Raw genomic sequence first — 14,813 nt, forward strand, 5'->3', positions numbered from 1 at the left:
CATTAATACTGTTGTCATAGCAATAATACTGTTGTCATAGCACTAATACTGTTGTCATAGCATTAATACTGTTGTCATAATATTAATACTGTTGTCATAGCAATAATACTGTTGTCATAGCATTAATACTGTTGTCATAGCATTAATACTGTTGTCATAGCATTGATACTGTTGTCATAGCGTTAATACTGTTGTCATAGCACTAATACTGTTGTCATAGCACTAATACTGTTGTCATAGCATTGATACTGTTGTCATAGCACTAATACTGTTGTCATAGCACTAATACTGTTGTCATAGCATTAATACTGTTGTCATAGCATTAATACTGTTGTCATAGCATTAATACTGTTGTCATAGCACTAATACTGTTACCATAGCATTAATACTGTTGTCATAGCACTAATACTGTTGTCATAGCACTAATACTGTTGTCATAGCATTAATACTGTTGTCATAGCAATAATACTGTTGTCATAGCAATAATACTGTTGTCATAGCATTGATACTGTTATCATAGCAATAATACTGTTGTCATAGCATTAATACTGTTGTCATAGCATTAATACTGTTGTCATAGCATTAATACTGTTGTCATAGCATTAATACTGTTGTCATAGCATTAATACTGTTGTCATAGCATTGATACTGTTGTCATAGCATTGATACTGTTGTCATAGCATTGATACTGTTGTCATAGCAATAGTACTGTTGTCATAGCATTAATACTGTTGTCATAACATTAATACTGTTGTCATAGCAATAATACTGTTGTCATAGCACTAATACTGTTGTCATAGCATTAATACTGTTGTCATAGCAATAATACTGTTGTCATAGCATTAATACTGTTGTCATAGCATTAATACTGTTGTCATAGCATTGATACTGTTGTCATAGCGTTAATACTGTTGTCATAGCACTAATACTGTTGTCATAGCACTGATACTGTTGTCATAGCATTGATACTGTTGTCATAGCACTAATACTGTTGTCATAGCACTAATACTGTTGTCATAGCATTAATACTGTTGTCATAGCACTGATACTGTTGTCATAGCACTGATACTGTTGTCATAGCACAAATACGGTTGTCATAGCACTGATACTGTTGTCATAGCATTGATACTGTTGTCATAGCACTAATACTGTTGTCATAGCATTGATACTGTTGTCATAGCGTTAATACTGTTGTCATAGCACTAATACTGTTGTCATAGCACTAATACTGTTGTCATAGCATTGATACTTTTGTCATAGCACTAATACTGTTGTCATAGCACTAATACTGTTGTCATAGCATTGATACTGTTGTCATAGCATTGATACTGTTGTCATAGCACTAATACTGTTGTCATAGCATTAATACTGTTGTCATAGCACTAATACTGATGTCATAGCACTAATACTGTTGTCATAGCAATAATACTGTTGTCATAGCATTAATACTGTTGTCATAGCACTAATACTGTTGTCATAGCACTAATACTGTTGTCATAGCAATAATACTGTTGTCATAGCATTAATACTGTTGTCATAGCACTAATACTGTTGTCATAGCACTAATACTGTTGTCATAGCAATAATACTGTTGTCATAGCATTAATACTGTTGTCATAGCACTAATACTGTTGTCATAGCAATAATACTGTTGTCATAGCACTAATACTGTTGTCATAGCACTAATACTGTTGTCATAGCACTAATACTGTTGTCATAGCAATAATACTGTTGTCATAGCATTAATACTGTTGTCATAGCAATAATACTGTTGTCATAGCATTAATACTGTTGTCATAGCATTAATACTGTTGTCGTAGCATTAAGACTGTTGTCATAGCATTGATACTGTTGTCATAGCATGGAAATGCATGTTGATTGCACATTTGTCAGCGACACGTAAACCACCTCGTCCTCAACACACTGCAGTGTCCTCGCTAGCCGCTAACGTCCCTCTGCAGTGCAAAGTTGCTTCCAGTCAGCAATCCTTGCCTCCATAAACTTAGTATCATTATCACTGGAGGACGAGAAATAGCTGAACATGCTTCACTACACACTGTTAGGAGGATACAAGAAGCCAGTGTGTCTTCATTGTTGATATCTGCTGTAATCCATATGGGCTGCAGCGGTGTAATACACTTTTACACCACCTGTGGCAGTACACTGCAAATGACTTGCCATTGATTGATTGATTGATTGAAACTTTTATTAGTAGATTGCAAAGGAAGAGAATACATGATATGAAACACTACAGTACAATTGACCACTAAATGGTAACACCCCAATAAGTTTTTACGCTTGTTTAAGTCGGGCTCCACGTTAATCAATTCATGGTACAAATATATACTATCATCATAATACAGTCACATATATACTATCATCATAATACAGTCACATATATACTATCATCATAATACAGTCACATATATACTATCAGCATAATACAGTCACATATATACTATCATCATAATACAGTCACATATATACTATCATCATAATACAGTCATATATATACTATCAGCATAAGACAGTCACATATATACTATCAGCATAATACAGTCACATATATACTATCATCATAATACAGTCATATATATACTATCAGCATAATATAGTCACATATATACTATCAGCATAAGACAGTCACATATATACTATCAGCATAATACAGTCACATATATACTATCATCATAATACAGTCACATATATACTATCAGCATAATACAGTCACATATATACTATCATCATAATACAGTCATATATATACTATCAGCATAAGACAGTCATATATATACTATCAGCATAAGACAGTCACATATATACTATCAGCATAATACAGTCACATATATACTATCATCATAATACAGTCACATATATACTATCATCATAATACAGTCACATATATACTATCAGCATAATACAGTCATATATATACTATCATCATAATACAGTCACATATATACTATCAGCATAAGACAGTCACATATATACTATCATCATAATACAGTCACATATATACTATCAGCATAAGACAGTCACATATATACTATCAGCATAATACAGTCACATATATACTATCAGCATAATACAGTCATATATATACTATCAGCATAATACAGTCACATATATACTATCAGCATAATACAGTCACATATATACTATCAGCATAATACAGTCACATATATACTATCATCATAATACAGTCACATATATACTATCATCATAATACAGTCACATATATACTATCAGCATAATACAGTCATATATATACTATCAGCATAATACAGTCACATATATACTATCAGCATAATACAGTCACATATATACTATCAGCATAATAGTCACATATATACTATCATCATAATACAGTCACATATATACTATCATCATAATACAGTCACATATATACTATCATCATAATACAGTCATATATATACTATCAGCATAATATAGTCACATATATACTATCAGCATAAGACAGTCACATATATACTATCAGCATAATACAGTCACATATATACTATCAGCATAATACAGTCACATATATACTATCATCATAATACAGTCACATATATACTATCATCATAATACAGTCACATATATACTATCATCATAATACAGTCACATATATACTATCATCATAATACAGTCACATATATACTATCAGCATAATACAGTCACATATATACTATCATCATAATACAGTCATATATATACTATCAGCATAAGACAGTCATATATATACTATCAGCATAAGACAGTCACATATATACTATCATCATAATACAGTCACATATATACTATCAGCATAATACAGTCATATATATACTATCATCATAATACAGTCACATATATACTATCAGCATAAGACAGTCACATATATACTATCATCATAATACAGTCACATATATACTATCATCATAATACAGTCACATATATACTATCATCATAATACAGTCACATATATACTATCAGCATAATACAGTCACATATATACTATCAGCATAAGACAGTCACATATATACTATCAGCATAATACAGTCACATATATACTATCATCATAATACAGTCACATATATACTATCAGCATAAGACAGTCATATATATACTATCATCATAATACAGTCACATATATACTATCATCATAATACAGTCACATATATACTATCATCATAATACAGTCACATATATACTATCATCATAATACAGTCATATATATACTATCATCATAATACAGTCACATATATACTATCATCATAATACAGTTACATATATACTATCAGCATAATACAGTCACATATATACTATCATCATAATACAGTCACATATATACTATCAGCATAATACAGTCACATATATACTATCAGCATAATACAGTCACATATATACTATCATCATAATACAGTCACATATATACTATCAGCATAATACAGTCATATATATACTATCATCATAATACAGTCACATATATACTATCAGCATAAGACAGTCACATATATACTATCATCATAATACAGTCACATATATACTATCAGCATAAGACAGTCACATATATACTATCAGCATAATACAGTCACATATATACTATCAGCATAATACAGTCATATATATACTATCAGCATAATACAGTCACATATATACTATCAGCATAATACAGTCACATATATACTATCAGCATAATACAGTCACATATATACTATCATCATAATACAGTCACATATATACTATCATCATAATACAGTCACATATATACTATCAGCATAATACAGTCATATATATACTATCAGCATAATACAGTCACATATATACTATCAGCATAATACAGTCACATATATACTATCAGCATAATAGTCACATATATACTATCATCATAATACAGTCACATATATACTATCATCATAATACAGTCACATATATACTATCATCATAATACAGTCATATATATACTATCAGCATAATATAGTCACATATATACTATCAGCATAAGACAGTCACATATATACTATCAGCATAATACAGTCACATATATACTATCAGCATAATACAGTCACATATATACTATCATCATAATACAGTCACATATATACTATCATCATAATACAGTCACATATATACTATCATCATAATACAGTCACATATATACTATCAGCATAATACAGTCACATATATACTATCATCATAATACAGTCATATATATACTATCAGCATAAGACAGTCATATATATACTATCAGCATAAGACAGTCACATATATACTATCAGCATAATACAGTCACATATATACTATCATCATAATACAGTCACATATATACTATCATCATAATACAGTCACATATATACTATCAGCATAATACAGTCATATATATACTATCATCATAATACAGTCACATATATACTATCAGCATAAGACAGTCACATATATACTATCATCATAATACAGTCACATATATACTATCATCATAATACAGTCACATATATACTATCATCATAATACAGTCACATATATACTATCAGCATAATACAGTCACATATATACTATCAGCATAAGACAGTCACATATATACTATCAGCATAATACAGTCACATATATACTATCATCATAATACAGTCACATATATACTATCAGCATAAGACAGTCATATATATACTATCATCATAATACAGTCACATATATACTATCATCATAATACAGTCACATATATACTATCATCATAATACAGTCACATATATACTATCATCATAATACAGTCATATATATACTATCATCATAATACAGTCACATATATACTATCATCATAATACAGTTACATATATACTATCAGCATAATACAGTCACATATATACTATCATCATAATACAGTCACATATATACTATCAGCATAATACAGTCACATATATACTATCAGCATAATACAGTCACATATATACTATCAGCATAATACAGTCACATATATACTATCATCATAATACAGTCATATATATACTATCAGCATAAGACAGTCACATATATACTATCATCATAATACAGTCACATATATACTATCAGCATAATACAGTCATATATATACTATCATCATAATACAGTCACATATATACTATCAGCATAAGACAGTCACATATATACTATCATCATAATACAGTCACATATATACTATCATCATAATACAGTCACATATATACTATCATCATAATACAGTCACATATATACTATCAGCATAATACAGTCACATATATACTATCAGCATAAGACAGTCACATATATACTATCATCATAATACAGTCACATATATACTATCATCATAATACAGTCACATATATACTATCATCATAATACAGTCACATATATACTATCAGCATAATACAGTCACATATATACTATCAGCATAAGACAGTCACATATATACTATCATCATAATACAGTCACATATATACTATCATCATAATACAGTCACATATATACTATCAGCATAATACAGTCACATATATACTATCAGCATAATACAGTCACATATATACTATCATCATAATACAGTCACATATATACTATCATCATAATACAGTCATATATATACTATCAGCATAAGACAGTCACATATATACTATCAGGTACTATATATACTATGAGGGTGCCATAACTGCCTCCTTGAAAGGCCTTGCTCCTTTCCTAACAGCTTGTCAGATCAGTAATATTACCAGATGACTAATCAGATCAATAATATTACCAGATGACTAATCAAAGACTTGTCAGATCACTAATATTACCAGATGACTAATCAAAGACTTTTCAGATCACTAATATTACCAGATGACTAATCAGATCAGTAATATTACCAGATGACTAATCAAAGGCATGACTTTGTTTATGATGCACATTGATCACTCTTCTTTATGCACGTCTACTTGCTGCATCCACTATATTGACCTGTGTGTGTGTGTGTGTGTGTGTGTGTGTGTGTGTGTGCGTGTGCGTGTGTGCGTGTGTGCGCGTGTGTGTGTAGGACCCGGAGAGTGTGTGCCATCAGTGTACGGCCTGGATGTGACGGATGTGTCAAGATGGGAGGAGACGGTGGTGAAGCCTGCACTGCAGATAGTGGACAGTCTCCGCAAGGTGTGGCTTCTCTTCTGGATACCTTCTCTCTTTCTCCCACATTAGCTGCCTTTTCCACACCACCACAGTATGCCCATTCTTCCTTTTCCACACCACCACAGTATGTCAATTCTTCCTTTTCCACACCACACACACAAGAGTATGTCCATTCATTTGTCATTGATTTATTTTTCCTTGATGTGATCACGGTCTAAAAAAACCCTAAGAAAGGTTTTTTGTTTCCAAAAATGATTGGTAAAGTCTTTTTTTTAAACAATGCAATACAAAAATCTGAGAAAATGTGTGTATTTTAATAATTTAAATATATATTTAGAATAAAATAAAAAAAGGCAGAATTTATATATTTTCTAATTAATTTTTTTCTTTCCAGAATTTTTTTTTGGCTATATATATATATATATATATATATATATATATACGTATATATATATATATATATATATATATATATATATATATATATATATATATATATATATATATATATACATATATATATATATATATATATATTGCCAAAAGTATTTGGCCACCTGCCTTGACTGACATATGAAGTTGAAGTGCCATCCCATTCCTAACCCATAGGCTTCAATACTCAGTGGCCTAGTGGTTAGAGTGTCCGCCCTGAGATCGGTAGGTTGTGAGTTCAAACCCCGGCCGAGTCATACCAAAGACTATAAAAATGGGACCCATTACCTCCCTGCTTGGCACTCAGTATCAAGGGTTGGAATTGGGGGTTAAATCACCAAAATGATTCCCGGGCGCGGCCACCGCTGCTGCCCACTGCTCCCCTCACCTCCCAGGGGGTGATCAAGGGTGATGGGTCAAATGCTGAGAATAATCTCGCCACACCTAGTGTGTGTGTGACAATCATTGGTACTTTAACTTTAACTTTAACTTTAATATGACCTTTTGCAGCTATTACAGCTTCAACTCTTCTGGGAAGGCTGTCCACAAGGTTGCAGAGTGTGTTTATATCTTCTGGAAGGCTGTCCACAAGGTTGCAGAGTGTGTTTATATCTTCTGGGAAGGCTGTCCACAAGGTTGCAGAGTGTGTTTATATCTTCTGGGAAGGCTGTCCACAAGGTTGCAGAGTGTGTTTATATCTTCTGGAAGGCTGTCCACAAGGTTGCAGAGTGTGTTTATATCTTCTGGGAAGGCTGTCCACAAGGTTGCAGAGTGTGTTTATATCTTCTGGAAGGCTGTCTACAAGGTTGCAGAGTGTGTTTATAGCAATTTCCCACCATTCTTCCAAAAGTGCATTGGTGAGGTCACACACTGATGTTGGTGGAGAAGGCCTGGCTCTCAGTCTCTGTTCTAAATCATCCCAAAGGTGTTCTATCGGGTTCAGGTCAGGACTCTGTGCAGGCCAGTCAAGTCCATCCACACCAGACTCTGTCATCCATGTCTTTATGGCCCTTGCTTTGTGCACTGGTGCACAGTCATGTTGGAAGAGGAAGGGGCCCGCTCCAAACTGTTCCCACAAGGTTGGGAGCATGGAATTGTCCAAAATGTTTTGGTATCCTGGAGCATTCAAAGTTCCTTTCACTGGAACTAACTCCTGAAAAACAACCCCACACCATAATTCCTCCTCCACCAAATTTCACACTCGGCACAGTGCAGTCCGAAATGTAGCGTTCTCCTGGCAACCTCCAAACCCAGACTGGTCCATCAGATTGCCAGATGGAAAAGTGTGATTCATCAGTCCAGAGAAGGCGTCTCCACTGTTCTAGAGTCCAGTGGTGACGTGCTTTACACCACTGCATCCCACGCTTTGCTTTGGACTTGGTGATGTATGTCTTAGATGCAGCTGCTCAGCCATGGAAACCCATTCCATAAAGCTCTCTGCGTACTGGATGTGGGCTAATTGGAAGGTGACATGAAGTTTGGAGCTGTGTAGCAAGTGACTGTGCAGAAAGTCTTTGCACTATGCTGACCTCTCTGTCCGTTTACGTGGCCTACCACTTGCTGGCTGAGTTGCTGTTGTTCCCAAACTCTTCACTTGTCTTATAATAAAGTTGACTTTGGAATATTTAGGAGCGAGGAAATGTCAGGACTGTATTTGTTGCACAGGTGGCATCCTATGACAGTTCCATGCTGGAAATCACTGAGCGCGGCCCATTCTTTCACAGAAACAGTCTCCATGCCTAAGTGCTTGAGTTGATACACCTGTGATTAGTGATTAGTGATTAGTGATTAGTGATTCTCATCATTTGGATGGCTGGCCAAATACTTTTGGCAATATAGTGTGTATATATATTTGTATACATGACTATTTTGTACCCATTCCTGAAAGTGATTTGGATTGTCTAATAAGAATATAAATATGAAATATATTTCAACAATGTCTAAAAGTATACCAAATTATGTTGTTAGTTTGTAGTATTAAACTTGTTTTATGTTGTTAGTTTGTAGTATTAAACTTGTTTGATGTTGTTAGTTTGTAGTATTAAACTTGTTTTATGTTGTTAGTTTGTAGTATTAAACTTGTTTTATGTTGTTAGTTTGTAGTATTAAACTTGTTTTATGTTGTTAGTTTGTAGTATTAAACTTGTTTTATGTTGTTAGTTTGTAGTATTAAACTTGTTTGATGTTGTTAGTTTGTAGTATTAAACTTGTTTTATGTTGTTAGTTTGTAGTATTAAACTTGTTTGATGTTGTTAGTTTGTAGTATTAAACTTGTTTGATGTTGTTAGTTTGTAGTATTAAACTTGTTTTATGTTGTTAGTTTGTAGTATTAAACTTGTTTGATGTTGTTAGTTTGTAGTATTAAACTTGTTTGATGTTGTTAGTTTGTAGTATTAAACTTGTTTTCCCTTATTAAAAAACAGTAATACATTTTCATTATTTGTTTGAAATCATTGCAAGTCTTCCTATTATTATTATTTAGGAGTTTGCAATGCAGACTCATTTTCCCTTATTTGGGCTTCTGACTGACTGACTGAAATAAGCAATTCAAATTTCCAATAAAATGCTTTTGAGCCTTTTTTATTTTTACGTGTTTATTTTCCTCAGCGTGAGCAGCCCGCGGTCAACGCCGTCAGGATGCAGGGGGCGGAGCCAAGAAACACACGCAGCCACCACATCTGCCACCTGTGCCACAAAGTCATCATCGGAGACCTGGAGTGGGCCGGTGAGACCACACACACACACACACACACACACACACACACACACACACACACACACACACACACACACACACACACTGTGCTACAGTAACCATTTCCATTGTGTTTGTGAAGTCAGCATGATGTGTATCTCTGCCTGCAGCTCACCTCAAGTCCAAGAAGCATCACTTCCAGGTGAGGAAGAAGAAGAGAACAAGTGAATGCAAGGAGTCTCAGAGTAAGCCTTCAGTTCCTCCTTCAGTTCCTCCTTCAGTTCCTCCAACAGTTCCTCCAACAGTTCCTCCTTCAGTTCCTCCAACAGTTCCTCAAACAGTTCCTCCTTCAGTTCCTCTTTCAGTTCCTCCTTCAGTTCCTCCAACAGTTCCTCCTTCAGTTCCTCCAACAGTTCCTCCAACAGTTCCTCCTTCAGTTCCTCCAACAGTTCCTCAAACAGTTCCTCCTTCAGTTCCTCTTTCAGTTCCTCCTTCAGTTCCTCCAACAGTTCCTCCATCAGTTCCTCCGTCAGATGTTGAGAGTGAAACAAAACTCTCCACACACTAGCAAGCTGCTGGCACATGGAAACAAGCACCAAGTCTTCTGCTGGCACATTAAAAAAAGGACCTTATCTTCACCAGACCAGGTTGTCAATGAAAGTGGATTGTTTAAAGGCCTGTCTCAACACATCTGTTACTGGATCAAGGACTTTCTAACGGACCGCCCTCAGAGAGTGAAGGTCGAACTGTTACTGGATCAAGGACTTTCTAACGGACCGCCCTCAGAGAGTGAAGGTCGACTGTTACTGGATCAAGGACTTTCTAACGGACCGCCCTCAGAGAGTGAAGGTCGAACTGTTACTGGATCAAGGACTTTCTAACGGACCGCCCTCAGAGAGTGAAGGTCGAACTGTTACTGGATCAAGGACTTTCTAACGGACCGCCCTCAGAGAGTGAAGGTCGAACTGTTACTGGATCAAGGACTTTCTAACGGACCGCCCTCAGAGAGTGAAGGTCGACTGTTACTGGATCAAGGACTTTCTAACGGACCGCCCTCAGAGAGTGAAGGTCGAACTGTTACTGGATCAAGGACTTTCTAACGGACCGCCCTCAGAGAGTGAAGGTCGAACTGTTACTGGATCAAGGACTTTCTAACGGACCGCCCTCAGAGAGTGAAGGTCGAACTGTTACTGGATCAAGGACTTTCTAACGGACCGCCCTCAGAGAGTGAAGGTCGAACTGTTACTGGATCAAGGACTTTCTAACGGACCGCCCTCAGAGAGTGAAGGTCGAACTGTTACTGGATCAAGGACTTTCTAACGAACCGCCCTCAGAGAGTGAAGGTCGACTGTTACTGGATCAAGGACTTTCTAACGGACCGCCCTCAGAGAGTGAAGGTCGAACTGTTACTGGATCAAGGACTTTCTAACGGACCGCCCTCAGAGAGTGAAGGTCGAACTGTTACTGGATCAAGGACTTTCTAACGGACCGCCCTCAGAGACTGAAGGTCGAACTGTTACTGGATCAAGGACTTTCTAACGGACCGCCCTCAGAGAGTGAAGGTCGAACTGTTACTGGATCAAGGACTTTCTAACGGACCGCCCTCAGAGAGTGAAGGTCGAACTGTTACTGGATCAAGGACTTTCTAACGGACCGCCCTCAGAGAGTGAAGGTCGACTGTTACTGGATCAAGGACTTTCTAACGGACCGCCCTCAGAGAGTGAAGGTCGAACTGTTACTGGATCAAGGACTTTCTAACGGACCGCCCTCAGAGAGTGAAGGTCGAACTGTTACTGGATCAAGGACTTTCTAACGGACCGCCCTCAGAGACTGAAGGTCGAACTGTTACTGGATCAAGGACTTTCTAACGGACCTCCCTCAGAGAGTGAAGGTCGAACTGTTACTGGATCAAGGACTTTCTAACGGACCGCCCTCAGAGAGTGAAGGTCGGACTGTTTCTGGATCAAGGACTTTCTAACGGACCGCCCTCAGAGAGTGAAGGTCGAACTGTTACTGGATCAAGGACTTTCTAACGGACCGCCCTTAGAGAGTGAAGGTCGGACTGTTACTGGATCAAGGACTTTCTAACGGACCTCCCTCAGAGAGTGAAGGTCGAACTGTTACTGGATCAAGGACTTTCTAACGGACCGCCCTCAGAGAGTGAAGGTCGGACACCATCTTTCCTCAACCCTCAGCGTCAGCACCCCACAGGGCTGTGTTTTCAGCCCCTTGCTCTTCAGTCTTTACACCTGTGACTGTATTCCCATCCATCCCAGCAATTCCATCATCAAATTTGCGGATGCGACTCCAGTGATGGGGCTCATCACAGAAGGGGAGGAGACTGACTATAGAGAAGAGGTGAAGGCACTGGCAGACCACTATGCCAAAAAGAACCTCATTCTCAACCCCACAAAGACCAAGGAGCTGATTGTTGATTTCAGGAAACAAAATCCCTGATCCCATCCAGCCGTCTACATCATGGGAGAGGAGGTGGAAAGGGTCTCAGAGTGCAAGTTCCTGGGCGTGAGCATCTCAAGCAACATGACCTGGAAAAGCAACACCACTGCACTCCAGAAAAAAGGTCAGCAAAGACTGAGAAGGCTGAGGAAAATAGATGTGGCTGATAACCTGCTCCTGTCCGTTGACTCAATACTGACCTACGGTATCTCCGTGTGCTTTCCTAGCTGCACGCTGGCAGAGAGAAAGAAATGACATCATCTTACATCTCTAGAGGAGCTGTATAAGAGCCACTGCAGCATCCTCAGGGACTCATCCCACCCAGGTCACCACTGGCTTGAAGTGTTGCCCTCAGGGAGGCGCTATAAGAGCATCAAAGCAAGGACAAATAGACTGAAAAACAGTTTCTATCCTAGAGCTGTTATTGCCCTAAACTCTGCACGTACCTGAACACTCACCACTTTATTACCTTGCTTACCTCTGTGCAATATGTTTTTAACATTTTATTATGTTTTTACGTTTTTTTATTATTGTTTGTTGTCTCAAGACTATTTTATGTAGGTTGTTTTAAAAGCACTGAGCTGGATTGCTGTCCACTTTCATTGTTCCCATACAATGACAATAAAGGTATTCTGATTCAGATTCTGATTCATATACTGTTATTTACATATAAGCACTGACATGTATTCTTTATATATTGTTATTTACATATATGCACTGACATGTATTCTTTATATATTGTTATTGACATATAAGCACTGACATGTATTCTTTATATATTGTTATTTACATATATGCACTGACATGTATTCTTTATATATTGTTATTTACATATATGCACTGACATGTATTCTTTATATATTGTTATTTACATATAAGCACTGACATGTATTCTTTATATATTGTTATTTACATATATGCACTGACATGTATTCTTTATATATTGTTATTTACATATAAGCACTGACATGTATTCTTTATTTATTGTTATTTACATATAAGCACTGACATGTATTCTTTATATATTGTTATTTACATATATGCACTGACATGTATTCTTTATATATTGTTATTTACATATAAGCACTGACATGTATTCTTTATATATTGTTATTTACAGATAAAATGGACCAAAAGGGACCTGATGAATTGCTCATTTCCAGAGAGGACGACTCTGGACATTGCTTAGCAAAACCTGACTTTTGATGATTTGATCTTTTTGACATGGTATGGTTTTGTATATTATTGCTCTGTATTTCAGAACTGTGACCTAATATTGTCCGTTTATTGACATGTAGAAATACACTAAAGCACTCCTCCATACGTCATCAGCCTGCTTTGTATAAAGTACCTGATGTGGTGGAAACACACTTCCACAGGAACTTATAGATCCAGAAGGCAGAGAGAAACATTTACTACGCCAACTAGTGGCGAGGAGGCTCCTAGCCGAAAGCCCAACGATTAGCTGCTCGTATTCTGAAAAAGTCCTGAACTGAGTACTTTTGTATTCTAACTCCGCATGGACTTAGTTTGAACATCTTTTGTATTCTAACTCTGCATGGACTTAGTTTGAACATCTTTTGTATTCTAACTCCGCATGGACTTAGTTTGAACATCTTTTGTATTCTAACTCCGCATGGACTTAGTTTGAACATCTTTTGTATTCTAACTCTGCATGGACTTAGTTTGAACATCTTTTGTATTCTAACTCCGCATGGACTTAGTTTGAACATCTTTTGTATTCTAACTCCGCATGGACTTAGTTTGAACATCTTTTGTATTCTAACTCCGCATGGACTTAGTTTGAACATCTTTTGTATTCTAACTCTGCATGGACTTAGTTTGAACATCTTTTGTATTCTAACTCCGCATGGACTTAGTTTGAACATCTTTTGTATTCTAACTCCGCATGGACTTAGTTTGAACATCTTTTGTATTCTAACTCCGCATGGACTTAGTTTGAACATCTTTTGTATTCTAACTCCGCATGGACTTAGTTTGAACATCTTTTGTATTCTAACTCCGCATGGACTTAGTTTGAACATCTTTTGTATTCTAACTCCGCATGGACTTAGTTTGAACATCTTTTGTATTCTAACTCCGCATGGACTTAGTTTGAACATCTTTTGTATTCTAACTCCGCATG

At 36.2% G+C, this 14,813-nt stretch overlaps 1 protein-coding gene and 1 long non-coding RNA gene across 6 annotated transcripts in view; both read left to right on the forward strand.

Moving 5' to 3' along the window:
* The window catches only part of trit1 (tRNA isopentenyltransferase 1), a 54,392-nt gene extending 40,406 nt beyond the window's left edge, over positions 1-13,986 (forward strand). For 2 of the 5 annotated variants that reach the window (XM_072915622.1, XM_072915621.1), the window contains exons 9-11: positions 6,998-7,107; positions 10,123-10,240; positions 10,381-11,351. In XM_072915622.1, coding sequence (XP_072771723.1) covers positions 6,998-7,107; positions 10,123-10,240; positions 10,381-10,778 — 626 coding nt within the window. In that variant the 3' untranslated portion in view covers positions 10,779-11,351. Of the gene's footprint in view, positions 1-6,997; positions 7,108-10,122; positions 10,241-10,380; positions 11,352-13,787 lie in introns of those variants that run through there. The other 3 variants (XM_072915624.1, XM_072915623.1, XM_072915620.1) reach the window with 3 other exon arrangements.
* LOC133620770 (uncharacterized) lies at positions 11,800-13,309 on the forward strand. The gene is made up of 2 exons (XR_009817561.2): positions 11,800-12,791; positions 12,895-13,309. It is a non-coding gene; the product is annotated as an uncharacterized lncRNA (long non-coding RNA).
* Positions 13,987-14,813: the final 827 nt, after the last annotated feature.

The sequence above is a fragment of the Nerophis lumbriciformis genome, linkage group LG21 (genome assembly GCF_033978685.3).
Source record: "Nerophis lumbriciformis linkage group LG21, RoL_Nlum_v2.1, whole genome shotgun sequence".
Lineage (NCBI taxonomy): Eukaryota > Metazoa > Chordata > Actinopteri > Syngnathiformes > Syngnathidae > Nerophis > Nerophis lumbriciformis.